This window comes from Talpa occidentalis, unplaced genomic scaffold (genome assembly GCF_014898055.3).
Source record: "Talpa occidentalis isolate TD23 unplaced genomic scaffold, MPIMG_talOcc4v2.1 talOcc4.16, whole genome shotgun sequence".
Lineage (NCBI taxonomy): Eukaryota > Metazoa > Chordata > Mammalia > Eulipotyphla > Talpidae > Talpa > Talpa occidentalis.
Window position 1 is genome coordinate 7,106,726 of NW_023601653.1, and position 25,688 is coordinate 7,132,413.

Genomic DNA, 25,688 nt, shown 5'->3' on the forward strand with positions numbered 1-25,688 from the left:
ATACAGTGTGTGCATTTCAAAGATTCTTCCAGTGTTGTGAGCTCCAAGAGTTCATTCCTCTTTTTCTTCCTTCCTGTGGAGCATTTCACTTTTGGGCTCATACAGATAGGCTTCTCCAAACATTCTGTGCAGGTGTTTTTGTATGCATTGGCCGTTATTCCTTTTGGATAAATACAAGGAGTAGTTTAACTTTCTCAAAAATTGAAACTGCAAAACTGTTCTAGCATGGAATTGTTTCCATTTTACACTCATGTCCAAGTTCAGCAACATATCCAAGTTCTGCTTGTCCCCCCACCCTTGTTAACATTGTATTTTCAGTGTTTCCAGCTTGTGGTGGCTGTGAAATGGTGTCTCTTTCAGTTGGGTTGTCATTTCACGTCCCTGCTGACTAATGCCTTTTAGCCGCCATTCATGAATTTTCTGTCCATTGACGCACCTTTTTGTGGAAAACATGTGTTAAAGTCATTAGCCCATTTAAAAATGCTTTGTTCTTTTTATTGTGATTTGTAATGGCTCATTTTAGATTCTGGATTTGTGTCCTGTCATATACACATATTGTGAGTACAGTCTCCCAGTCTCTGTTCTTTTTATTATTGTAATGGTACCTTCAAAAAAACAGACTTTTTTTTTAAATTTTGTTAAGTTTCAGCTAATAAGCATTTATTCCTCAATAGTTCTTGGTTTTTGTGTCCCATGAATTGCTTGTTGCAAGTTGTAAAGATTTTCCTGTTGTTTTTTTTTTTCTTGAAGCTTTATAGTTTTAGCTCTTAGGTTTATTAAAATCCCTTATCTCACTCAAGTTAAGTTTTTTGTAGGTGGGATAGAGTTAATATTTATTTTTGTCCATCCAGGTATTCATTTTTATCATTTGTTAAAATGCTTTCCTTTTCCTGCTCAGTTGACTTGATTTCATAATACTGACAGTGTCTGCATGTGTCTGCCTCCAGGTTCTCTTCTGTTTCATCCTCTATTTGTTGTCTTTAACCTAGTTCCACGCTGTTGTGATTACTATAGCTTTATAGTAATTCTCGAAATCAGGTAGTGTAAGTCCTCCTATTCTGATTCTTTTCAGAATTATTCCAGCTATTCTAGGTCCTTTGCATTTCCATATAAATTTTAGTAATAACGTGTCAATTTTTACAGAAATACCTGCTGAGATTTTGATTATGGTTTATGGGGCTTGGTGTGTATGGTCATCTCAAGAATATTGAGGTTTTCAGTCCATTTATTACAGCCCTTGTAAATTTCTTGTTTTATTTTATGCAAAACAACCGATTGTAGTAACGATGATTGAATCTTCCTTAAAAATAGTATGAGATCTTTCTGCAGCTTTGGACTCATTTTATTGGAGGTAGTATCACCTTAATGGCCATCAAGTTAAAGTTGAGACACATTTGTTTAGAAAGTGCTGATGAAAGTTCAATGTCTCAGTGGTAAATCCCCTCTTGAACTGAGAGGAAAGAAGGCTAGGCTAATTGGGATTGAGAGAGAAAGGAGGGATCGCCCATGACTAAGAGGAAACCAGGTGACATAAACTCAGATTTTCTTTAGTCCCTACCGTACGTCTCGATGGTTTATGTGAGGGGGAAAAGCTTATCAGAGTACTAACATTTAGATACTTTTGGCTGTATCTGCCATCTACTTTCTGAAGGATCTCCAGAAAAACAATGACTTTGCATTTCATGAAATAAAATGGAAGGTCAGGAGGTCACTTATTGAGATGAAGGGAAGGTGAGGGCTTTGCAAATTATATTACACAAGATTTAAACTCCTCTTTTACAACTTGAAGACAGAAGAGAAGGTAAGAGGAGGACACGGAGCTAGAACAAGCCCTGACAGTTTCCTTGGTAACTGCATATTCTCTGTTGATGTGGTTCAGACATCACACTGGATCCCTAATAAGCACCTAGGAAGGGGTGTCCTGTGGAGAGGTGCCCTGCTGGGTTGTTAGCCTTATTATGCTAGCAGTAATTATGAAAAACACTTTCACATTTTCTTTGGTCTGGGAATTTTTTGTCTATTTCTAATTAAAGGAAAGGTTTTCTAAATTATTAACCCAATTGCCAAGACATAAATAAAGCTCTACCTTGAAATCCAAAGATTACTTTTTTTAAGATTTATTTATTTATGCATGCAAGAACTGGGGTACAAGCCAGAGGTGTGGGAGGTGAAAGGATTCACCAGAGACAGAGTGGGGAACAGAACAGGCAGATCGACCGAAGTACACTGCTGAGAGGAGCAGCAGGCGAGTCAGGAGAGGTCTGCTGAGCCATGTAGGGAGCTTCCTGGCTGGCCAGGGATCAAACTCTTGCTGCAGTGGCTACGTATAGCTTCATAGGTTGCGTCTTAACCCCTTGCACCACCAGGGAGGCCCCAAAGATTACTTTTTAGTATTCTTTTGAATACTGTGCTCTTAAAAATCTAGAGGCTTAATATTGTGTGGTTTTAGAAATTTATTACATCATTCTTCTTGTTGATATGAATTATAGTTTAATGAAATTGATTTGGTTCCCCCTAATAATCACTGAAGAAAATACTAGTGGCCCAAACTAATTTCAATTCCTGTTGACTTTCCTGGCATCTTTTAAAACTTGATTTAACTAGTAACTAGTCAACTTTAACTGTAGTGATGGCCCTGTCTAGTAATTATAAATTGAGCAAAGTCAAGTTTGCATCTCCATATGAACATCTGTGTGTATTTATGTGACAGTATCCCCCAATGCTGAGGCAGTAAGTATCCCATTTTACCAGAGTAGAGAGAGACTATTCAGAGTTTTGTGTACATAAAATAATTGTGAAAAAAAAATTATGAGAATTTAATTTTTCTCCTCTCACTGTTTGTTTTAGGGTAACCAGGAGCCAACAACAACTCCTGACGCAATGGTTCAGCCTTTTACCACCATCCCGTTTCCACCACCTCCACAGAATGGAATCCCCACAGAATACGGAGTGCCACACACTCAGGACTATGCCGGCCAGACCAGTGAGCATAACCTGACACTCTATGGAAGCACGCAAGCCCACGGCGAACAGAGCAGCAACTCACCCAGCACGCAGAACGGATCTCTTACGGTAGGTGACTTGGAACGCCCCCACTGCTGTTGTTGAGATCTTCACCTCAGTCACCGTGCCAGAAAACCCTTTGATTTGTGTAGCATTTCCATTGCATGGCATGTATTTATGTAATTTCATAACTACTAAATAGGGATTTAGAATTAAAACTCACTGTAACTGCCCAGGAACTACAGTCTGGAGATGAGACAGATTACAGAGCAAGGTAAGTGCAAGGATGAGAATGAACTTAGGGAGACACTGCGTTCTTCAGCTTCACCAGTAATCTTCACTTTGCAAAACCTCATGGTCCTTTCCCTGTTCTCATCGTGACAGTCACAGCAGCGTTCTGCCCCAGCTTCCCCCTCCTTTCTGAATACATGGTCAGTTGGCTTCCATCACACTCCATTTGCTTCCTCAGCACTGGATGTTCTTTCTTTCCTTCTCTTGGTGGTTCCTTTTCCTCTCTTCAGTTTTTAAATGCTGTAGTGCCGGTCCTAGTACCTCCCGCCTCTCTTTAGATCCTCTTAGGACTGTACTACTGACTCCATCTGGCTGCTTACGCAAACCTCTCCGTTGTGCTTTACTTCTTTATATCCTTCATGCCTGTGTTCTATCCAGTAGCCTGTCTTGGCGAGCATAACTCAAACATTTTCTTACTTCACCCTCTACTTTTCATCTAAGGCTATGGGGGGAATGCGTTCATGATCAGGAACTCAGCTCTTCTTCCAGGTTTCTTCGGTTTAAGCCCCGGCGTGGCCCCTGTGGTCGAGTCAGACCATGGACCAGTTATTTAGTCCCTCCCTGCCTTGGCTTGCTCATCTGTGAAATGAAGACAGATGAAACTACCTTGACTAGCTGTGAGGAAATAGAAGAGTTAAATTGATGTAAAGTATTTGTTGTCATTGCCACCTCTGTGGTCCAAACCTCATCACCCATTTCCTGTATTACAGCTGCCTAACTTACCCATTCTCCACATAGCAGCCAAGATAGTTCCCCACCCCACAGGTGCAAATAGTGTAAATTTTACTGCTTAATAGTTCCCTATCATAATAAAATCCAAATTCCATACTTGGTTTACTAATCCCTGACCCCAGCCTACCACGTTGGCTTCGCCACTTATTACTAACTTGCTAAAATAAATGGAATGTCATGAGTTAACAATAGCTATATATCACCACAGAGGAATAAGCATAGAGGGATCATGTCTGAGATTTTTGTGGTATCCCAAGGCAAAAGTCTTCTGTATATGCATAGAAAGAGCTGTGTCTAGTTACTAGATTTCTTTTTGACTGCCCCATAAAAAACCTCACAGTACAAGCTTTTTTTCACACAGTCACAGGTTGAACCTATAAATACTAGAAAACTATTGGTTACAATAGTTTTTTTAATCTGTGGTATTGTTTTATATTTTATGATTGCCATTTTTATCTTTATTATTTCTTTGCTTCTTCTAGTATAGGGTTTGAATTGTTTTTATTTTCTTAGCTTGAGTTGCAGACTTACATGATTGCTTTTAGACTTCCTTCCTAGTGTTCAAGACTATAAATTTTCCTATAAGTTTTTGTTTTTAGCTATAACCCATAAATGTGATCTAGTATGCCTTCATTATATTCAGTTCAGTATATTTTAAATTTTTTCCTTATGATTTCTTCTTTGAACCTGAGTTACATAGAACTATATCATTTAATTTCTTAATGTTTTTGATGTAGGGATTAATGTTTTTCATCAAATTTCGGAAGTCTTTAAACATGTCTGCAAATGTTTGTTCTTTCCCTTTCTCCTCTCCTTCTGGGTCTTTCACAGACTTGGGGTTCCCACAGACTTGGGCTTTGGTTTTGGGTTCATTTATATGTTTGTTTTTAATCTGAAGTTCTATTCATTTTTCTTCCATCATTTTTTTCCTCCCTGTTCTGTAGGCCAAATAATTTCCATTTACTTATCCTTTCTTCTGTCATATCAAATCAACTGTGGAGCCCATCTAGTGAATTTTTAATTTCAGTTAGTTCAACTCTAGAATTTTCATTTATAATTTCTGTTTGTCCATTGAGATTTCTTGCATGGCATCATATTTCCTTCATTTGTTTGAACATATTTGTAATTGCTCCTTTGAAGTTGTCTGTTAAATCTTACTGCAATCCAGGCCCACTCAGAATCTGTTTCTAGTTACTGCTTGGTTTTATTTACTTTCTTATTTATTTGTTTGTTTATTTATTTAAGTCTGGTCACCCTTTACTGGTTTTTTTCATGTCTAGTAATTTTATAATAAATTGAACATTTTATTATAAAATGTGTTTTAAGTAATTTGCTGTGACATGTGACTCTGCCATGGTGTGCAACCACTGATATTTTGCTCTCTTTTTTGCTTTTTGGCTTGCTGAGAGTCACTGCTATGTCTCCACAGCTTAGTGGTCAGCCAGTGATTTGGACAGAGCTTATGTTTGTTTAAGCACCTTGAATTTTGAAGCTTCTGCTCCCTGTTATCCATCTTTATGGATTGGGAAGCACATCCAGAGTTCACTCAGTTCTCAGATCTGCCTTGGATTTTAGCCTTTTTATTGGGCTTTTTCCTGTTTTCTCATCCATGAAGTTGCTGTCTGCCAGGGATGTGTGCGGGGGGCATTTCTAGCTCTTCTAGAATTCTCTCATTTTCAGGATCTCCTCTCAGATTTTTGGCTGGTCAGCCCCTTGCCTCAGTCAGACCACAACCTCAAACCAGGAGAGCTGTATTTCTCCCGTTCAGCCCCTACCAGGTTTGCCACTTTTAGCTGACAAAGCTCCAGGTTTTCTGCTGCGCCTCCAACCCCCTCCAAATGCTACCCTCTCTGGTAGTAAAACTACAGGTTTTCTTGGACACAGCCCCATCCTAATAAAAATAAGTTCTCCTCAGCAGCTCAGGGCTAGGTCAGGGGGTTGGAGTAGCCCCTGCAGTAAATTTGTAGACTCCTACTGGTCTTGCCCTAAGCTCAGACAATTTCTCAAGAAATGTCTCTTTATTTTCTGCCTTTGATTTCTAGGACTCAGAAATGACTGATAGTTTTGTCTACTTTTTTTATTGTTGTCTGTTTTGAGGAGAAGATTCACTGATGTGTGCACACCATCACATCCCCGTCATTCCCTTACCCTTTCTCCTCTCCACTTCCACCCCTTTGATTCCCCTCCTTTTGCCACCATCTCCCTGGGAAGAATTAGGAAAGTCATTTCTCAAAACAAAGTTGGAGTGATGGGAAAGATCAAAATGTCTGGATAAAAGCATGCGTGTCCATGCGGCTGAAGCTTTGAGTGTTTGGTGGGTGAAGATGGGTGGGAATGAGTACAGTTGGGAGAACACTTGAAGGTCCCATCTGAGAAATCACTTTATGGAAGGTTTTTGAGTAAGGATGTGGAAGTGCTTCCAAGAGACCAATCTGGTGCAAATACGAGATGACTGGATGAGCAGGAGAACCAGTTAGCCAAGAGTTGTGTGCCTGGTGTTGATAAAGTTCCGAACGAGGGGCTTGCAGTGGCTACATAGGAGAGGGGCTGAATTGGAGTGAAATTATAAAGATAGAATATATAGGATTTGCCAGCTGATTGGATGAGTAATTAAGGAGACTGGAGTGAAAGCTTATGTTACTCTTATTGCTATAACTGAATCTTGAATAAGCCATTTCCCCTTCCCAGCCAGTCTTCTCATCTATCAGATGAAGTTAATAATACCTACCTGACAGGACTATAATAAGGATTAATTAGAAATGCCGTGGAAATTACTTATTCAACTAGTTTTTAAAGATAATTACTTTTAACTACATTTAAATTGGTTGTCCCAGTTAATGCCATTTATTTGTACTTTTATTGTGACTTACAGCTGTATTTTATACCAAGCTTGTTTTTGTTGGCTAGTCCAATCTTGTTGATGGAAAGAACAAAGAGAAAGAACTTGTCATATAAAAATGAGAAGTAAGCTGTTAAATCTGGATTTCTTTCTTTTTTTTTTTTTTTAAGATTTATTTATTTATTTATACAAGCACTGGGTACAGTCAGCAGCGCGGGAGGGTGAGAGAATTCACCAGAGCCAGAGCGGGGAACAGAACAGGCAGACTGTCGAAATACTCTGTTGAGGGGAGCAGCGGGCACGGCAGGAGAGGTCTGTCGTGCCATGTGGGACCCTCGCCGGTAGTGAGGGATCGAACCCACGCTGCAGAGGCTGCGGGCAGCTTCCCAGCCCAGCGCTCAACCGCTGCGCCACCAGGGGAGGCCCTGTTGTTTTTTGTTGGTTTTTTTTTTTTTTATATTTATTTATTTATGCATACAAGAACCGGGGTACAGGCCAGATATGGGGGAGGGTGAGAGGATTCACCAGAGACAGAGTGGGGAGCAGAACAGGCAGACAGACTGAAATACACTGCTGAGGGGAGCAGCAGACGAGACAGGAGAGGTCTGCTGCGCCATGTGGGTATCTCACCAGCTGGGATCAAACCCGCACTGCAGAGGCTGCGGACAGCTTCACAGCACTGTGCTCAACTGCCTGCACCACCAGGGGAGGCCCTAAATCTGGATTTCTGATGTGAAAGATGAATTTTGAAAGTTGATTTTACAATTGAGCTAGAAGATTCTTGTGCTCTTAAGAGGAGAGCTTGTTTTGACAGTCAGTTGGTCCCATTCTGTGCATTAGCAAAGAGCTAGCAGGTAGGGGTCTCCCACCTGGGTCTGCAGAGATCTGAGTATCCTTGAGCCTGCCTGCAGAGGAGAAAGGACTTACCTTAGTTCCTATATGTTTATATATTTTCCCAAATGCCAGCAGGCATAAATAGCCCAACCATTTGAAGTAGACAAGCTTTGGCGAGTAATCTTCAGATGTGAGCTTTGCATTTGTATACATGCCCCGCCTACTTAAGGGACCACACTTTCCTTCCAGACAGGAACTCTTGCCTGCCCTCTTCTTATGTCCAGTGGTATATAATGGATGTTAATAGTGAGTGATTTTTGAATAATAAAAAAAGAAGCTTATAAAGGTTCAGAGTTAAGTATCTGTGATTGACCATGGAGTTAATAACATCATTTGGAATAAGTGAGCAGTTGTTGGTGCAGCTAAAGCAGAGACTGGAGGGAGCAGCTGAGAGGCGTGTCTCATCATACTAGTCAGCAGTAGGTTTTACAGCCCTCCTCATTCACGGGCCTTGGCTCATACCTCTAAGTGAAGGCCACTTGGACCCGTGTTGTCCATCATCCTCTTTGCTTTGTTGCACACCCTTTTTTCTGGAAATAGAGCCAGATTTTCTTACATTCTATCAGATCAATCTAGTCATCCTCTCTCGGAATTGTCCACTCTCTCCTTTACTTGAAGGTACCTGTGTATTTGTGACCCACTAAAACATAGCCTAGAAGTTATAGTCCTTAAGAGTGGGTGCATTTGCCCAAATGAAGACTTGCAGCACGTAGTGAGAGAATTGGGGCCAAGTCCTCCTGTCAGAGCGTGTATTGTCGGGGCAGTTACCTTCGGCCTGCAGTGGAAGGGTTAGTATTAGCGTGTCCTATTTCCAGAGTAGAATTAGAGCCCGTAGATGTCAAGAGAAATCATCCATGCAGCCATCACTTTTCCAAGAGAGGCTCTCATTTCCCTCCTAAGGTAATAAACGGTATAGGGCACTGAGCCTGCACCAACCATCCACATTTACCAGTTTACCCTGAAAAAATAATTACTTACACCCTACAGGTCTGGAGTTGGTGCTTATGAAGTACTTGGGTGTTTCAGAGCTGGATCCATGCGGAAATTATAGGCTGGTCTGAAAATGCAAGAGGTGCTACAACAGCCACACCCAGAGACCTAGGCGTGGGTATTTTCACATAGAGAACATTGTCCTCTGGTTCGTGTAGGACTCAAGACCCCCTCACAGTGTGTTGGTAGCTTCCTAATTATTGCTGCTTCTCCTTCGCATGCATCACTTACTTATTTCCTTACCTTCATGCCCCCTGAGGAAACTAGAATTGAAATGATACCAGGAGGCATGCTGCTGTGCTCTTCTGACCTGCACTGCCCTCCTGTGTTAGGGTGAGGGTGGAGAAGCACTAGTTATTAGTTTCAGGGCATGGTTTTTGTAACCTGTCTTCAGGGTCTGTACATTTCCGTCAGTATTTTGTACTGTCTTTGAAGTCAGTCAACTCTGAGTAGAATCACTGAATTTTAAAGCTAAAATGGATTTTAGGAATCATGTATGCCAGACTTTTACAGCAAGGTCAATGGTTTTAAGTAACTTGAACAAGGTTACACCTACTTGCTAACAGAGTTGGATCTCAGGAAATCTGCTTCACTCAAAAGTGCTAGAATTCTGCCTGTCCATGCACATTATAAAAACCAAAAGGCATCCATCTATAGAGGTGGTCTTACCTTCTTAGCTTCCACTTAGTCCTCCTCAACATAAAAGTTAGAATTCCAACTAGGACATACTGACAGGTTTTTCCCATTCTAAAATATACTTTTAAAATACTCAATTTAAGTATAAGGTCTTTAAAATTGAGGTGATCTTTGTGAGTTGCATGATTTTATTTATATATATAAATTTTATGTATTTCTTATTTCTTGTTCACAAGAGTACGTGAATTGCTCTGTGGTTTTGTTTAATAGTGTGGTATTGGTTGTTTCACTGTATGGTGTTGATAATCAGTATATGATGAAATTATAGATACAAATAATGCATTTTGTAATTTTTAAGCACTTTGACCCACTGAGAAAATAGAACTATTTTCTGAAGAAAATTGAATTATTGGTTTGTTGAAAAAAATCGACTTACATACAATCACCAGATAGGACCAGATCCTCAGAATTTGGCTGGCTGTAATAATATTCAAATACACAGAAGAAATACTGAGGCTTTTCTTTTTTTTTTTTTCTTTTTAAAGATTTATTTATTTATTTATACAAGCACTGGGTATAGTCAGAAGTGCCGGAGAGTGAGAGAATTCACCAGAGCCAGAGCGGGGAACAGAACAGGCAGACAGATGAAATACACTGCTGAGGGGAGCAGAGGGCGGCAGGAGAGGTCTGCATGCCATGTGGGACCCTCGCCCGGGGGCTGGGGATCGAACCGGCACTGCAGAGGCTGCGGACAGCTTCACAGCCCAGCGTTCAACCGCTGCGCCACCAGGGGAGGCCCTGAGGCTTTTCTCTTTAAAAATAACTAAATCTGAAAGTAATTTTCCTCAAATAGGGAATTGCTCTACAATTTTCTGTGTCAAAAAAAATTGTTTGGTTATTGGGGAAAATAATTTTATATTCATATCACTAGTCTTATTCGTATATTGTTTTAGCACTGAGAAGTACCCTGCTTTTCAGTAAATAAGTGCATGGGCCAAAATTTCACTATTAGGAAAATTACACTATCATGTCAGTACACTTTTATTCTTTTGAGGAGAAAGTATCCATACAATCTGATGTCACCAGGTCTTAGCCCACAGATACTGTTATGGACATTTATTAAAATGCTTTAAATGTTAACACGTCTAGTTGGTAGTAGTTCAACATAGCTTGTAGTTCTTTCTTATTTTTCTTTTCTTATTTTCAAGACCATATAAAATGATATAATGAAAAGTATCCCCTCCCTCTCTCTAAAATATTCAGAAAGACCAAGTTTTTTTAAAGCTATTTTTTAAAACCCTCTTTATTATCTAATGTGTGGAAATCAGATTGAGTGGGGCTTAACTCCCAACTTCTTCTATGTGCTAAATGTGTGCTGGCAGCTCCCACCTCACAGGCTGTGTTTAGACAAGAGTGGGGCATTCAGGGTGATGTGGCTGTAGACATAGGGTGTGTTTAGGATTAAATTAGAAAACAAATAGTACGTACTTAGCATAATGCATGGCACATATAAGTGTTCAGTAAATATCAGTATAATACTTCTAGTTATTTAATTATGTCATCTCAAATAAAGTATTACAGGCAATCCTTGATCTATAAAGTGATACAAATTAATAGATCATCTGATTATACTTTTTTCTCTTCTGCCATTTTCTTTCCTCAAAACCTTGGAAGCTGGTGCCTTCAAAGCCCTTCTGATAAAAACAATGCTTTTCAAAGTGAATTTATAGCTTGTTCTACAAAAGTATATGAATGAATGAATGATATGTGTATGTCAGGGAAAAGGTGAGTTCTCCTTTTTCAGAATTCATAAGAAACCTGTTAACTTTATACATTATCCCCCAAGTGTACTTCATTTGACACCCATTTTTTGTAAAACACCAGTTAGCATCCTGCAGAAGTGGCATTCTACCCGTTAATTTTTGGGGCATTTTTGGAGCGCACACACACACGCATTCTCTAAATGTACTGAAAGCTGGGGCAGTCGTCTTTCCATTAGATTTTCTTGGGTATAAAATACATCACAATCTTATTTTATAAAAATTTGAATCATTGAGATTTGAAAAATAGTGTGATATAGAAAAATTAATGAAATTTTATTTGCACACGGACTTTCAACTGTTAAAGAACAAAATTGAACTGAATAAATTACAAAGATCTTGTTGGCCTTATTCAGCGATTCTTGAGTCAGGTAGCATCCAATCAAGCAGATAAAAAGAAACTTCAGAGGACTGTACAAAAAAGAGATTTTATAGATACAAGGTAGTGGTAACAAGGAAGTTATACTGGGCACTTGCTGATTGATTAAAGCAGAGCCACTTTCCCTAAGTGGAGCACAGGAAGTCTGGAAGCTGCTTCAGGTAACTTGAGCTGACAGAAAAGTGCTGACTGGGTGATGGAAGGCTGCCTTCTCTGGTACAACAGGCAGAGAAGCTTTGTTAAGTAAGTTTCCTTTTGCTGACATGTGCTGTAATTCAGGCTCTCCTTCTTGAGATATAAAGGTTATTTGACAGCAAAGTACTTGTCAGCTCATAACAGACATAGGCCTTGTTGCCCTACTTTGCTGCCTTCATTAAAATACACATACAGCATTGTAAGATTTTTATTAAACATTATTACTAGTTCTAGTTCTAGAATACTTTTAATATACCCATCTGATTTACTTCCGGCAAAAATGCAGTAGATGGTTTTTGTGTCTGTATGTTTTTAGAAATATAAACCAGTAAGAACACAAGAATTAATACTTTTGTAAGCTAGAAAGCAGAGAATGGGGTGAAGTCACAAGGAGACAAGAACCATAATGCCTTTGAATTTCTCAATGACAAAGCTAGGTGATGGTTGAAAGTTGCCTTCAGAATGCTGAAGGAATTATTTTTTCAGTCTAAAATTCTATACCCAGTCAGACAGTCATTAAATTGGGGTGCCTAAATGGGTATTTTCAGACATAAATCAGTCTCAAAAAACTTACTGTGCTAAATTAAAATTCTTCCTTCCTTTTCTTTCTCTTTAGTCTCACAGCGGTAAAATAAGAAATCAAAATATCCCAGAAAAGAAGAGGGAAATTAAGTATGGAAGAAAATGGGATAAGGTCTACATCAAATTATTATTCCTGAGTTAATCAAAAGAGTCCATACTATTTCAGGTTGTATATTATACCTTACCATGATAGAGACTGAGAAGTAATACTTCCTTTTATATAGCCAGGAACAAGAGAACATTTGTTCACAAAGTATAAGCAGTTAAAATATTTCTATTGTGTCATAGCAGAGTCAGAAAAATTAATTCATTTCCCAATTGTAAGAGTTTTACAACAACTTTGTTTAAAAAAAAAAAAAAAAAAAAAACAACAGTTGTCCTCACTTCCAGAATGAGGTGACACACACTCCAGCCCCTGCCCAGTGATTTGGTCTAAAAATGAACAAGGGAGGAAAGCAGACGCGGGGATGTTTATACAGACTGTAAAGTGACTTAACCAGTAACAGTAGAAAATATTGCGAATCAGTGCTGTATTGGCAAATTACTCTCAGAACGCGGTAGCTTCCCCCTCTTCACAAGGACACAGCGTAAAAACATTTGCTTTTTCTTTCTGATTTGTCTGTTTCAACAATTAGTAGTCTAGATTAAAGTAAACTTGAAGTTAAGAATGTCAAATGGGAAATAATGATCTCATTTAATTACCACCAGTGTATTTCCTGTTTCCTCTATAGACAGAAATCTGCCTTTTGGCCCCGATGGGCATCACATCAGCAGTTCTCTGGCGTATTTCTCACGTTAATGTCAGAGTGCCTTTGCTGGTTCGGCTTCCTTGTCTTCCCCTTCCTGGCCTGACCTGCTCCTCTTCCCTCAAAGCACAAAATACATGTCACCTCTTGGGTAATTTTCCCTGACCTGCACCCCCATGGCTACTTCGCCTGACATCTTGCTCCTTCAGGTGAGGTTCCTGAGAGAGTGAGAGGATGGGTCTGCACATCTTCACCGTTCTCCTGAGAAGGAGAGCTCAGGTGCAGCACTAGGAAGGACTTGATGTAGCACAGGAAATGGGAGCTGCCAGTTGGGAGCCAGTTTCCTGCTTGGGCACTTAGTACATGACCTTGGGCAACTAGCTCAACCTCTTCTTGTGCTCTGTCAGCTGGGGGCCTCCATAGTGCCTCCCTCCCTTGCAGATCACCGGGAAGGTTGAAGAGAATACACACGTAAAGTACAACATAATACAGCGGTTAAGAACACATATTCTGGAGCCAGGCTGTCTGGGTTCAAACCATGCTCCATTACATAGGCAATCTAAGTGGAAAGGAGAAAGGATCTGAGGGTTAAAGAAAGGAAAACAAATTAAAGCCACACTGTGAAGCCACTACCTCCCACCAGAATTAAAATGGAAATGACAGTGTTGAAAGCACCTTTCATACACAGTTGATTGTAGTGTTTGGAAAACTAATATCTGCTCTGCTAACTTAACCCATGCCCCCCCTTATTCCAATTACCCCCGCCCCGAGGTATAGACACGTGGTAGAAATGCGTGTGCACCAGATGACGTGTAGTAAGATGTAACACGAATATTCAGAGGAACATGATCCCTTAACAGCCAAAAGTGATTAGCTCAAACAAATTCTGTATGTTTATAAAATGGAAGAACAGATAAATTGCAATGTGTGTGTGTTACACAAATATGATGTATAAAACCAGACAGAAAAACTATTCTATGATTGCTTTTTTCCCCACTAGGTTCAAAAACAAAACACCAAAACTCTATGGAATTTGAAGTCAGCATAGTGGCAGCCTTTGTCAGGGGAGCAGAGAGGGAGCAAGGCCCGAGGGTGCCCCTGGAGTTCTGTTGCTTGATCTAATTTGATGATCATGTGGCTGGCTGTATTTCCCTTGTGAAGTCACTTTATTGTATGCTTGTGATGTGTGCATCCATATCTAAGTATGTTAAATTTCCATTTAAAACTTTACATTAAATCAGAAGGCTTGAGAATTTTGGAGTTCACTTTTCCACTTGCTGAGTCTCCCTGAAATTAAAGATTTCATAGTTTAAAAAGTATAAGTGTTCACTGTAAGACTAGAAAATGAACAAATTTGGCTTCCAATTGCAGTTGTGTCTTCAAGGCAGCAAAAAGGTCTCAAAGGAAACAGGAACCTCAGGCAGCATGCTTTGCAGTGATTGTTCTCGTTTATCCTGCTTCCTGACAGCCACTATCACAGATGCTTAGACTACATTAAGTTACATATCAAACTGTGGTTTGGACCTAGAATTGTTTTGGTTTTTGTTTTTAACTTTTCTCAAAGTGATGCCGCACTATCATCCTGCAGATCAGTTTTGATGGTTTTAAAGTTTGATTGAAGAATGAGTTTTATGTGATCCAGCTGTGAGATATAAAAGACATGCCTAAAGGTGCTTGAGTGAGTGTTCGTTGTAATTGATGCCTTTGCTTATTGCTTTGGTGTCCATGATGCTGTTTTAGTAACTTAGTGAGTTTCATCTTTGAGTGGAATTTGTTTTGTTTAGTCTGCATTATGCTCAGATTGGTGATTGAAACCCTTATACTTTCATAGAACATTGCTCCATAGCTCTTCCCTTTGCTGCTATTTTTATATCACATGAATCATTGCACATTGAAGCCATCTGCAAGGCCTGAATGGAAGAAGATAAAAGTTGCCATCACGTAGATTGACACTTGAAAAGCTGTTATTCATTCAGAGTTTATTCTTGATTATCCTTTATATTTTAAAGTCTCACACTTCAAGCTGGTTGCCAAAATCTCTGAGCCAAAAGTATCTCTGATTCACAGTTTCTTTTAGCTGAACATTGGGCCAAAGGAGGAATTCGTTCTGTGTCACCGGAGGAGCCAGTTAGGACCTCATTCTAGTTCAACTGAGATGATAAGAACAGCCAGTCCCACATCTATTTTGAAAGTACGTTGGCTTAATCAGCTCAGTTAGCCAGCCGGTTTGGCATGTACTTCGTAGAGAATAGTAAAAGCGGAGGGTTCTTAAATTGCCAGATGAATACTTCAAAATTAGTGTCTTTTTCAGTTCCTACAGTGTATCACACCTGTTAGGTATTTGTCAAAAATATTTTTCTACACAGCAACTTTCTTGAAGATGTTGGGATGTTGAAGACGTCTTGAAGATGTCCTGGGATGTTGCATAAGAGTCATTCTTGAAAACACACACCCACACACTCTCTCCCATTGTGGAGGTGAGCATTTATGTTGTGTGGGGGTTAGTCAGGTCCCTTAAAACCTTGCCTGGCAGTTTTTCTAAATGGAGCTTTGCTCTGGGCCACTGAAGGAAGAGTTCCCCTCAGCAGAATTAGCTGAAACTTCATGAGGGGGATGCAGACTGAGATTGATGAGAGATTGACTAGAGATTGGTTTCAGAGATGCTTCTTTAAATTTTAAGCCAAGTGCCCTTTGTTCCTGTCTCTTCTTCATAAATAGTACTGGAATTTGTTGGCAACTCAGCAGTCATAAACTGAAACTAATAGAGGGAATGAAATGTGAAGACTCCCTCACTTCCTGAAATGTTAACCAAAAAATACAGTGATCTCCCCGACTCAAGACAACAAACTTCACTTTTGCAATGGAATTAAATGGAATTAGAAAGCTCTACTAAGACGCTAGGAATAATGGTAGTATTTTTATGTCTTCGGTTAACCTAATGTTATTCCAGTGTGATCTTGGGTAAGTCACTTAGTGTTTCTGAAGCTCCCATTTTGCTAATGTATTATAAATATTCAAAGACCAAAATGCTGTTTGTAAAGTCTAACATTTTAAACATACATTAACATCTTTGGTTTTTTCTCTTTGAAGGGACAACTAAATTTTGCTTCAAGACACACTGCCAATGATTGGGGTGGGAGGGACTTTAATTACTTTATATAATTCTGTGAAATAATTGCATTTATTTTGTTTCTTTGCCTAGCAGACAGAAGGGGGCGCACAGACAGATGGCCAGCCATCACAGACACAAAGTAGTGAGAACTCAGAGAGTAAATCTACCCCCAAACGGCTGCATGTCTCTAATATTCCTTTCCGCTTCCGGGACCCCGACCTCCGACAGATGTTTGGGGTAAGTTTATGAAATCCTTTAATGGGTTTTATAGTTAAGACATAATTTTATCCACTAGGTGTGTTCTTAGTCATTAGAACTTTAGGGTAAAACGAAAAATAGATTGAGAAGGATCTTGAATACTTCATCAATCTTTAGAAACTTTTCCTGTGGCCTACTCTATTCTAGACACTAACCTTAAAGGTCTCATCTATGTAAGATTGACCCTGTCCTGGCTTGGCTGGGACTGAGGTTTCTTAGGATAAGAGACTTTCATCACTAAAACCGTGAAAAAGATATCAATCCCTAATTCCCAGTGTGTTGCGAATCAAATGAAATAATATCTGTGAAAGCAAACATGGTACCTTTGCTTCCTTGCTCATAATTCACTGTCCGGAGCAGTATCTAAAATCATGTATAGAAGGTTAGTTGGCTGCCCCTAATGTGTTCCTTCAGCTATTCCTTTTCTCCTGAAATCACATCATGAAAACAAAGTATAAAAACAAAGATTTAAGCTGTTGGGAAGTGAACATCTACCTAGAGTCTTGGTTTTGTTTTTTTTGCACCCATGTGTTATTGCCTATTTTAATTTGGTCAAACTCTTAACTTGAAATAGAACCAAAAGATTATCAGTCTTTTTTTTTTTTTTAAAGTCTTGGTGTGGCCAATTCATAGTGACAAGGCCCTGGGGTAAAGTTCTGTCACTCACTGCTGACGCTTGGGGTGTTTTCCATAAAGAAAGACAGCCAGGCTTGAGATTTAGTAATGTTTTTGAAGGACTTGAACCAGTTCTCCAGATGAAGGGCAGTATTAAGAGTTTAGGTTACTTTTAAGAAGAAGCGTCCTAGAATGTGAGTGATTCGGTTCTCTCCTGAATTATCAGAGATAATATGGTATATTCATCTCTGGAGGGCTGAGAAAAGGGATACATTCTCATCTGCCAGCAGTGTGTTTCCCCTTGAAGATCTGCCAAACCATTTCAGTGATTTCTTGAAACGTATTATATGCCCTTTGAATAGGTATTAGGTGAAAAAAAATCCTTAAAGGGATACCTGCTGCTATGTTTTCTTGCACATGATAAATTCCTATTACTTATGAGACAGCAGCGTGGCTAAGAGGGATTCCATGCTCCGTTTTATTTCCATTTTATTAGCTCTGTAAACTTGATGAATAGTTTCTTTCAGCCTCATTTTCCTTAACCATAAAAGGAAAGCAGCCTTTCCTTTGGAAGGTTGTTGTTAAGGATGCATGGGAAAATGGAAAAGAAACAAACTTGTAAAACACCCTACAAATTTGATTTTTAATAGGGTAAGTTTAGAAATAAAATTAAAATACCCTCCTAGGCTAAGACATTTTCTTCTTTCTTTGATTTATCTCATTTTCTATTAAATGATGAGACTGGAATCAAGCCCAAAAGCCACACTCTAGAACAGTGGGCTCTTCTACATGTTTTTCGATGAAGATAGTAATGACTCAACCCACCAAGAAAGCATGATTCTCTTTTGTTCTTTTCATTTTTTAGATTTTTCACATTTCCAAAGTTTGGTTTGAAATCCAGTTGAGTATCTTCTGAAAACAGTTTCTACCTTTAGGAAAGGAGAAATTATCAGCTTGTGATAAGAAAAATCAGAAACTGATATTGGGACCTACAAACAGATTGAAACACGGAAGTTCAATAAGTAGTTTAAAGAAAGAAAAACCCCTGTTTCTTTTTTAGAAGAAAGTAAAGTATGTGGATAAAATTCTAACCATAGATAAATGGTTTTATTTTTGTCTCTGCAGCAGTTTGGCAAAATCCTAGATGTAGAAATAATCTTTAATGAACGTGGCTCTAAGGTAAGCTCTATTTCAGTATTAAGTGTGCTTGGTTTCTTATTAGTTTTGTTTTATTTAAAATAGTAAGTGATCAGAACACTTAAGCTGTTTTTCAAGCCTACGATAAGTATCCCAGCTATCTAGTTGGGGGAGATTATCTCTAAAAATAAACTATCACATGACCAAACTTTAATACTTAAGTTGGGAGAGTTAGGGAATCTAGCAAGAGAAGTTTGTCAGGAGAGGGCATGGTAAGGAGGAGAGACGCAGGAGACGGCAGTCTCTTATGACCTACACTTGACCTGGGGTGCTTATTTTAAAGGAAGAGAGAAGACTGAAAAAAGTGAAATTCTGTGGCAATTCCATCCTGAATTCTGTCAGAGCAATTCTACTTTTGAAAATTGAATGCTGAAATGACATACTTAAGTTACTCGGTTGACTTGCTCTCTCCTGAATGTATGTCCTAATGGGGGTTGCGTGCAGTGGCCATGACCCAAGAGTTCTCTGTGCACTGACTTCTTCCTTTAGCTGTACCCAAGTAGGCAAACTGCAGGACGTGGAGTCACGTCAGACAATGCTGTGAGTTAGATTTTTTGCTTAAGAAATTAGTAATAGTGTACAATTTGACAGATGTATTCTTTTCTCAATGTGTTCTACATAAGAACTAAAGTTTTAATTAAGATGTGTTTTCGCCTAACCATTTACCATCTTACATTCCCAATTTATATAGGTTGATTTAGAATTTTTAATGCATTAAAATAAGCAGTAGTGCTTTTAGGAATGAGGGAATAGCAAAGTATTACAAAAGTGTTATGAAAAAAACATTTGTTATGCTGATTTTTGAAAAGCTTTATCTGAAAGTTTCTTCCTCGACAAATGAATACACCCCATAGACACAATCAGCTGTGGCCAAACTTTCAAATTTTTTTCCCTCCTCTGTAAAAAATACTTTGCAGTGTTCATTTCTACTTGCATTTTTTAGTTAGACTAATTTTTGGATTAATTTTCATTTATCATCTCTACTGAACTTTAAAAATAGCTGTTGCCTGTGATTAATTTCTACGACTATGTAACTTGAGAAAAGCTAAGTAAAGTAATAAATGATTAATATTTACCTCTCTTCAATTTCCTGCTTTGTATTCATCATACTTTGGGAATTAATAACATATATCTATAAAGTTTTATATACTTCCCGCCCTATCCATACTAATACACATGTATGCACTGTCCTGGTGCTCCTGAATTATTACTTCCCTCCTTCATAGAATGCATTAACACTAAAAGTGGTTAATTCTGACTGTATTAATCGTTTGTTAATTATTATGGAGATAGATATACTCTAAGCTTCCAGCTTTCAGTTAAAACAAAAAAGATTAATATGCCTATACAGAACTTTCTCCAGCACTTAACTTGGTAAGTATTTCTAAAGTGATATTTTTTTCAGATTAACCAGTAAAACTGCTTATGCTTTTGTAATTTCCTCACATTGAGTTTCTATTACCTTGTTGTATCATTTCTTTTTTAATACAAGATGGAAAAATTACGGTGGTTTAGAGATGAGAGCACATGAATATAAAATAAATATGTGAAGATTATTCACCTCGCTGTTTATCTAAAGTAATTGTTTAAATGTTTTTGGTTTTAAGTGTATGCACATAAAATATTCTTAATTAGACTCTAGACTTTTAACAAGAAGCCCAGTATAATTTCATCAGGCATTGAGGACTTTATCCTTACCAAAAAATCAGGTGATTGAATTTTGTGAAGCAAAGGAAATTGATCTTTCTCAAGGCTTCTTTCATTGACTTTAAGAATCTACCTACTGCCAGAAAAATTTAAATTTACCCAACCCAGTGACTTCTCCCCTGTAATCTTCATTTAAAATGACACAAGCCTTCCTTTTCTCTCGGAGGATGTAAGAGCATATACTGCGCCTCTCAGCTTGATGCTGTGTCCTCACTGCCCCTTTATCTTTGGGCTGATAAAGAGTAGACAGATTATGTACTAATTGGTTAACGTTTTTAAAACAAAACACAGCATTCAGGATTGCCTTGGATCTGCCTTCAGGAACTGACTGCAAAACCTAGCTTCATCTTTTGCTTTCTTAGCTGTTACCTAAATTTCTTTGATGGAATGGGTTCCCCTGGATCCACCTGAGATAAATTAATGAGTGCTTTTCTTCTTGTAAATGTAGTTTACATTTCTATGTTTCTTTTATGTTTGGGGTTGACTATAAAATTACATGTCTTAAGGAACCACTGAAAAGGAGACTTATGTGGTCCTGTTGTTTAATTAAGAGTTGCTCAGTCTTTTAACAGAGTGCTTTTCAGTACAGAAATTAGCCTTATTGAATTTCATTTTGGAGCAGTAGTGAAAAAACTAGCCACAAAGTATTTCTGAGATAGTAATATATGTAAAATAGTATTTAACCAAATGGCTCAGCAACAAAAAGGAACTCTTTACCATGTCTTATTTTTTATGAGAGACTGTTGGCCAGGGTTTTTGAATACACCCACTTAAAAGCGCAAGCCAACACTGACACCACTATGTCCGCCCTGTCCTTGCCTCCCCATACCTCATCCAGCTTGTCTGGAGAGGAGACTTTCTGTTCTCTGTGATGTAGTAGTTTTTTCTTTGACATTCATAGTCTGGATTTGGAATGAATATGTATTCTTATATGCATATATATAAATTTTATGATTTTTTAAAAAAATTATTTTCCTCTTCTTGGTAAAAACAAAGTCAGGTGTATCTAGTTTTCTATGACTGAAACAAAGGTATACTATCCTTTTAAAAATGTACAATTCAAAATGTACATTAAAACCTGTACCTTTTAAAAATGTATATACATATATGTAGCTGTGTTGAGTCCCCAGATTTCACCAGTCGTGACAAAGCACTAACACAAACAGTAAGAATATATTGGCAGAGTGGTCATGTGTCCTGGGTTGTCCGGGATAATCCCAGTTACACCTATTGTTTTAGCATAATTGTTTAATAATGTCCCCTTTCTCCCTCAGTGTTGTCCCAATTTAAACAATAAATCACATTGTCACTCTCCTTATAGATCCTTTGAGTAAAAGCTTTTTAAAAGCACCCTTATCAAAACCATTATAAAAGGAAAACGGAATTCTTGATGAGAAGTAGAAAGAAAAAAAGCACACATTGTTCATTAACCAGAATTGTCACTAGTATTCACATCTACATCCTTCTAGTCTTTTCCCCCACAGGCTCTTGAACAGAGCTTTAAATAATGGTCACCTAGTTCAAATCATAAGTATTCTAGACCTCGCTCTCTGTGCTAGGTACTTTTATGGCTGAGAACTTATTTTTTAGAAGTTTGTTCTAATTTTGAACTTCAGACTTCCTACTGTCCTACTCACCACCCAGCCCCATAAAAATTTACTTGTGATAATTATCAAGCATATTAAACAATGACAGGTTCTAACATTTATATTTTCCATTAGATTTTGTCAAAATACTTTAGGTATAATTCACTTGAAGGCACATGTGTTCTAAGTATGGAATAAGTATAAAAGCTTTTCACCTCTTCCGACAGTGCCAATTATTAAGTCCCCGAAAGGACTAAAAATAGAGTACAGCAACAATTAAATTGAGATTTCTAGCAAATTTTTAGTTAATGTGTTCTCATTACTTCTCTCAGGTGGATTTCTGGAATGACGGAGATCTGAGTTTGTGTCAGACTTAAATTTCAGCTGGAGTTAGGGAAGATAAAACCTCCATTCCCTTTCCTCAGATATGAGTAATGTGCAATAGTTTCTTGTGAACTTCCTTGACTTTTGATTTCATGCAAAGGGAAATTATTTTATTTCTTTCATAATGTGGTCAAAATCTTATCTTTGAAATTGCATTAAGTAGCCCTTTGTGATTTTCAGTAAAATTTGGTAGGTAATGTATGGTGAAATGTTTTTCATTATACTTAAAACTAAAATAACAGTGCATGTATTTCCAAAGGGCTTAGCTTATTTTCTTTTGTTGCCATTTTATGGGTTTTAGTTTTCTTTTTCTTTTATTTATTTTTTAATTTCTGTGTTCTGGCCATACCCAGGAGAACCGTCTGCTTTTGATTTCTCCCTTAAAAGTTACATGGTAAATTTTCTTTCTCATTCTTCTGAGATGGAAAAATTCAAAGATTATACAAATTTTAAAAATATTTTTACAATGCTCATTCTATTGCTTGTTATTTATTGCAGTCTGAGGCCAGACTGAAAAGGTGACAGTTACTCGGCTATTAGATGTCTTTGATGCCAATGATCAAGGCAGGTGATAAAGTCTCTGTCATAGTTGCTGGAAGCTTTAACAACAGCCATACTCCTGCCAGACATAGCAGCCCTCAGTTTCCAAAAGACAGCTGCGATAGCTGGTGGTGAATCACTGATCTGACTCTGGTATATTTGAATTAGCCACTGATATGTCACTGATATTTTGAATTATTGAAGTGGAAGGATTTGGGCTCTGAGAACCTCTGGTGAAAGCCTAAAGCATAGAGACCTGCAGCCTTGGCTGCCATGGCCACACTGAGGACCTGAAATGCAGTGAGTCTAAAGGGAAACATGCCCCAAGTTAAAACCATACAACAGCTTCAAAGACTTACCACCAAAAAAGAATGTTAGCCATCTCACTAGCGTTGATGTTGACACCATGTTGCAATGATAGTATGTTGTTTATATTGGGTGAGATAAAATGCGGCATTATAATTAAGTACACTTTTTCTACCTTTTACTGTGACCGGTGGAAATATATGGCTCAAGTTATTTTTCTATCAGCACTGTTGTAGACAAACATCTATTTTTAGTTATTTAATTTTATTTAAATTAAGGTTACTTAAATTTAATTACATCATTTTTTAATAAAAATATTTTTTGCATGTCTGTTTTTAGGCTTAAATGCTTCCTCATATAAAGAGTTTGAGATTAAATCTAAGTTTGACTTTGTAGCTTTTCAGACAGGTTATTATATTCCTGTTTGATATATGATCATTTTGAAGCTCTCCTAAGGAAAATGTGTTAGTGTAGAGAATTTTTAGTTTCTTTTTCAAAGCAAGGGATCATAATGACCTAACTTAATGTGAATGAAAATATTGTAAAATAGCCTATTTTCCTGTTGGGACTTTCTTAAACCTGAATAGTCTGTGAGTAGCTTGAGTTTGGTTCCAGGTACAGTTTCAGAAGTGCTAAATTTTTATTGAAGAGATGGTATATTTAAAAAAATTGTTAGCGTTTTATTTGCATTAATACTCTTGAAACCAAATTTTAAATGTGGCAAACAAACTTGAATGGAGTTGATGGGAAATGACCTGTTCAAAGTTTCATCATGAGAGAAAGGTATTAAAGAACAATACTATAAAAATGCCGATTCTATTTCTCATCTTCCAACTCACAGCCTTTAATTCTCAGAGGCATATAGTAATTGCCTATTGCTTCCAAGCAAATTTGGTGACTGAGTACCACCGGCTTTATTCCCTTACAATTATGGAGGCCACAGGTCCAAAGTGGGAGTGGGCTGCACTCCTTCAGCTGGCTCTAGGAGTTAATCCACTTCCTTTACTTCTCTAGCTTCTCAAGGCTGCACACCTTCCTTGACATGTCACTCCTGTCATCCTCAGGGCCAGCACTGGCCAGACCAGTCCTTCTCAGGATGCTGCAGTGTGATTCTGTCTTTCCTGCTTCCCTCTCACACATAAGCTCCCTGTGATTACACTGGGCCCACCTGGATAATCCAGGATAATCTCCCATCTCAAGATCATTAATTCAGTCATATTTGCAAAATCCCTTTTGCCATGTGAGGTAACATACTCACAGTTTCCAGGGATTAGGACATTGCCAACTTTGGTGAGGCCATTATTCTGCCTACCAAAAGGCCTATTTATCTTCAAAGGAAGAAAAGAAATCCTCTTACCTCAAGGTTTCGTCTCAGGAAGGCCCACAGTATCAGTAAGGCCATCTTCCTATTACCCTAGGTAAATATGTCTGTAAAGATTGCTTAATTGTTGTGTCTTTGGTATCTGAATTAGTAGTTCCTCTGAAGTGCAGACCCTTTTTCTTCACTTAAAAAAAAATACTTCATAAAGATTTGAAAATGAAATTTTGTTCCAGAATATTAAAGTATTATTGGGAAAATCTTGACTGAGCAGACATTAATGTTAAGCTTTAGCATTTGCTGACTATAAAATGGCAATGCTTATAATGCCACTCTGCATTCTTTTGGATGCGGTTATTGTATCACAAATGTTCTGTTAACACGTTCCAGAAAGGAGCGTCACAGAACACATTTAGCAATTTGGCTTGAAAAATAAAATTAGGAGAATTTTAGGATGAATATAGTTTTGTAAATAGAAAACCGAACTGACATTTTAAAGCATAATTTCTCATTTGTGGAGCTTGGGAAGAAGCTACAGGGAAGGAAGCCCTTCTGGATGCTGGGGTACTTAGCCTCAGCTTCACTCCTTTTCTTTACCATCAGAATGAAGCCAGCAGATCTGTCCTTTGTACCCAATGGTTGTATTTTAGAAACAAACAAGCATGTTCATATGACAGTGTGTAATTATCAGTCATAATGCTAAAATTAAAAAGCTAGCTATTAGTCTCCAGATAAATTGTTATCCAGCCATTAATTTATAATTCATTACTTTAATCCAGGCATAAAATGTAAGAAACTGTAAGAATCAATTGAATAGTGTACAATACTTCTAAAATGTGATGTAAAAACTGGTCACAATCTGTGACCTTTCTTAAAAGGTTAGACTGTCCCATTGGAGGGTTCTCTGGGATCGGAAATCTGGCTTCCTGTATTCTACATACTAGAGCTGATGACAAATGGTGTAATTTGCCCTTGTGTACTTCGAGCTGTCAAAGAGACTGTAGCATGTAGATGCCAAAATTTCTTTCTGCATATGTATTCCCACCGATATTTTTAACGTATTTTGAACATTGCCTATAATATTCCATCCCAGGCAGCATACTTTTAAGCTTTCTGTCAGCTTAGCATTGCACTTTCTGGGGTCTTCGCGATGACACGTGGAAGGCAGACTTGATCCACTGGAATCCCCCAGGGAACATCTGACCTTATGCTCATTTAGAGTGATCAGAGCCTTCAAACTGATGGAGCTGCTTCAGAATACCTTATTGGGCAATACACACCACTAACGTCTTAGAGGAGAACATGTTTGTACATATAGGAGTACACCGGTGCTAAGTAACAAAGCAATACTTCACTAAAAATAAAGACCTCCAGGTTGTCTTATAATGGAATACTCAAAGAATTCTAAAGGAATAATAATGATGCTTTTGAGAATTGAGAACTTTCCCAGGAAATTCTAAAAATCTGCCACTTTTCCAAATGTAAATGACTTGAGAAAATGTTATGGTTGCAGAGTGGAAAGACAAAGCACCTAGAATAAAGCTGATAGAGTGCTTTA

The 25,688-nt window shown here is 38.2% G+C and overlaps 1 protein-coding gene across 13 annotated transcripts in view; it reads left to right on the plus strand.

Annotated features, from left to right (window-relative positions):
• Window positions 1–25,688, plus strand: part of RBFOX2 (RNA binding fox-1 homolog 2) — a 242,835-nt gene that overhangs the window by 188,363 nt on the left and 28,784 nt on the right. For 8 of the 13 annotated variants that reach the window (XM_054696063.1, XM_054696068.1, XM_054696065.1 and 5 more), the window contains 3 exons: window positions 2,848–3,072; window positions 16,310–16,456; window positions 18,218–18,271. In XM_054696063.1, coding sequence (XP_054552038.1) covers window positions 2,848–3,072; window positions 16,310–16,456; window positions 18,218–18,271 — 426 coding nt within the window. The remainder of the gene's footprint in view (window positions 1–2,847; window positions 3,073–16,309; window positions 16,457–18,217; window positions 18,272–25,688) is intronic. The other 5 variants (XM_054696064.1, XM_054696076.1, XM_054696066.1 and 2 more) reach the window with 1 other exon arrangement.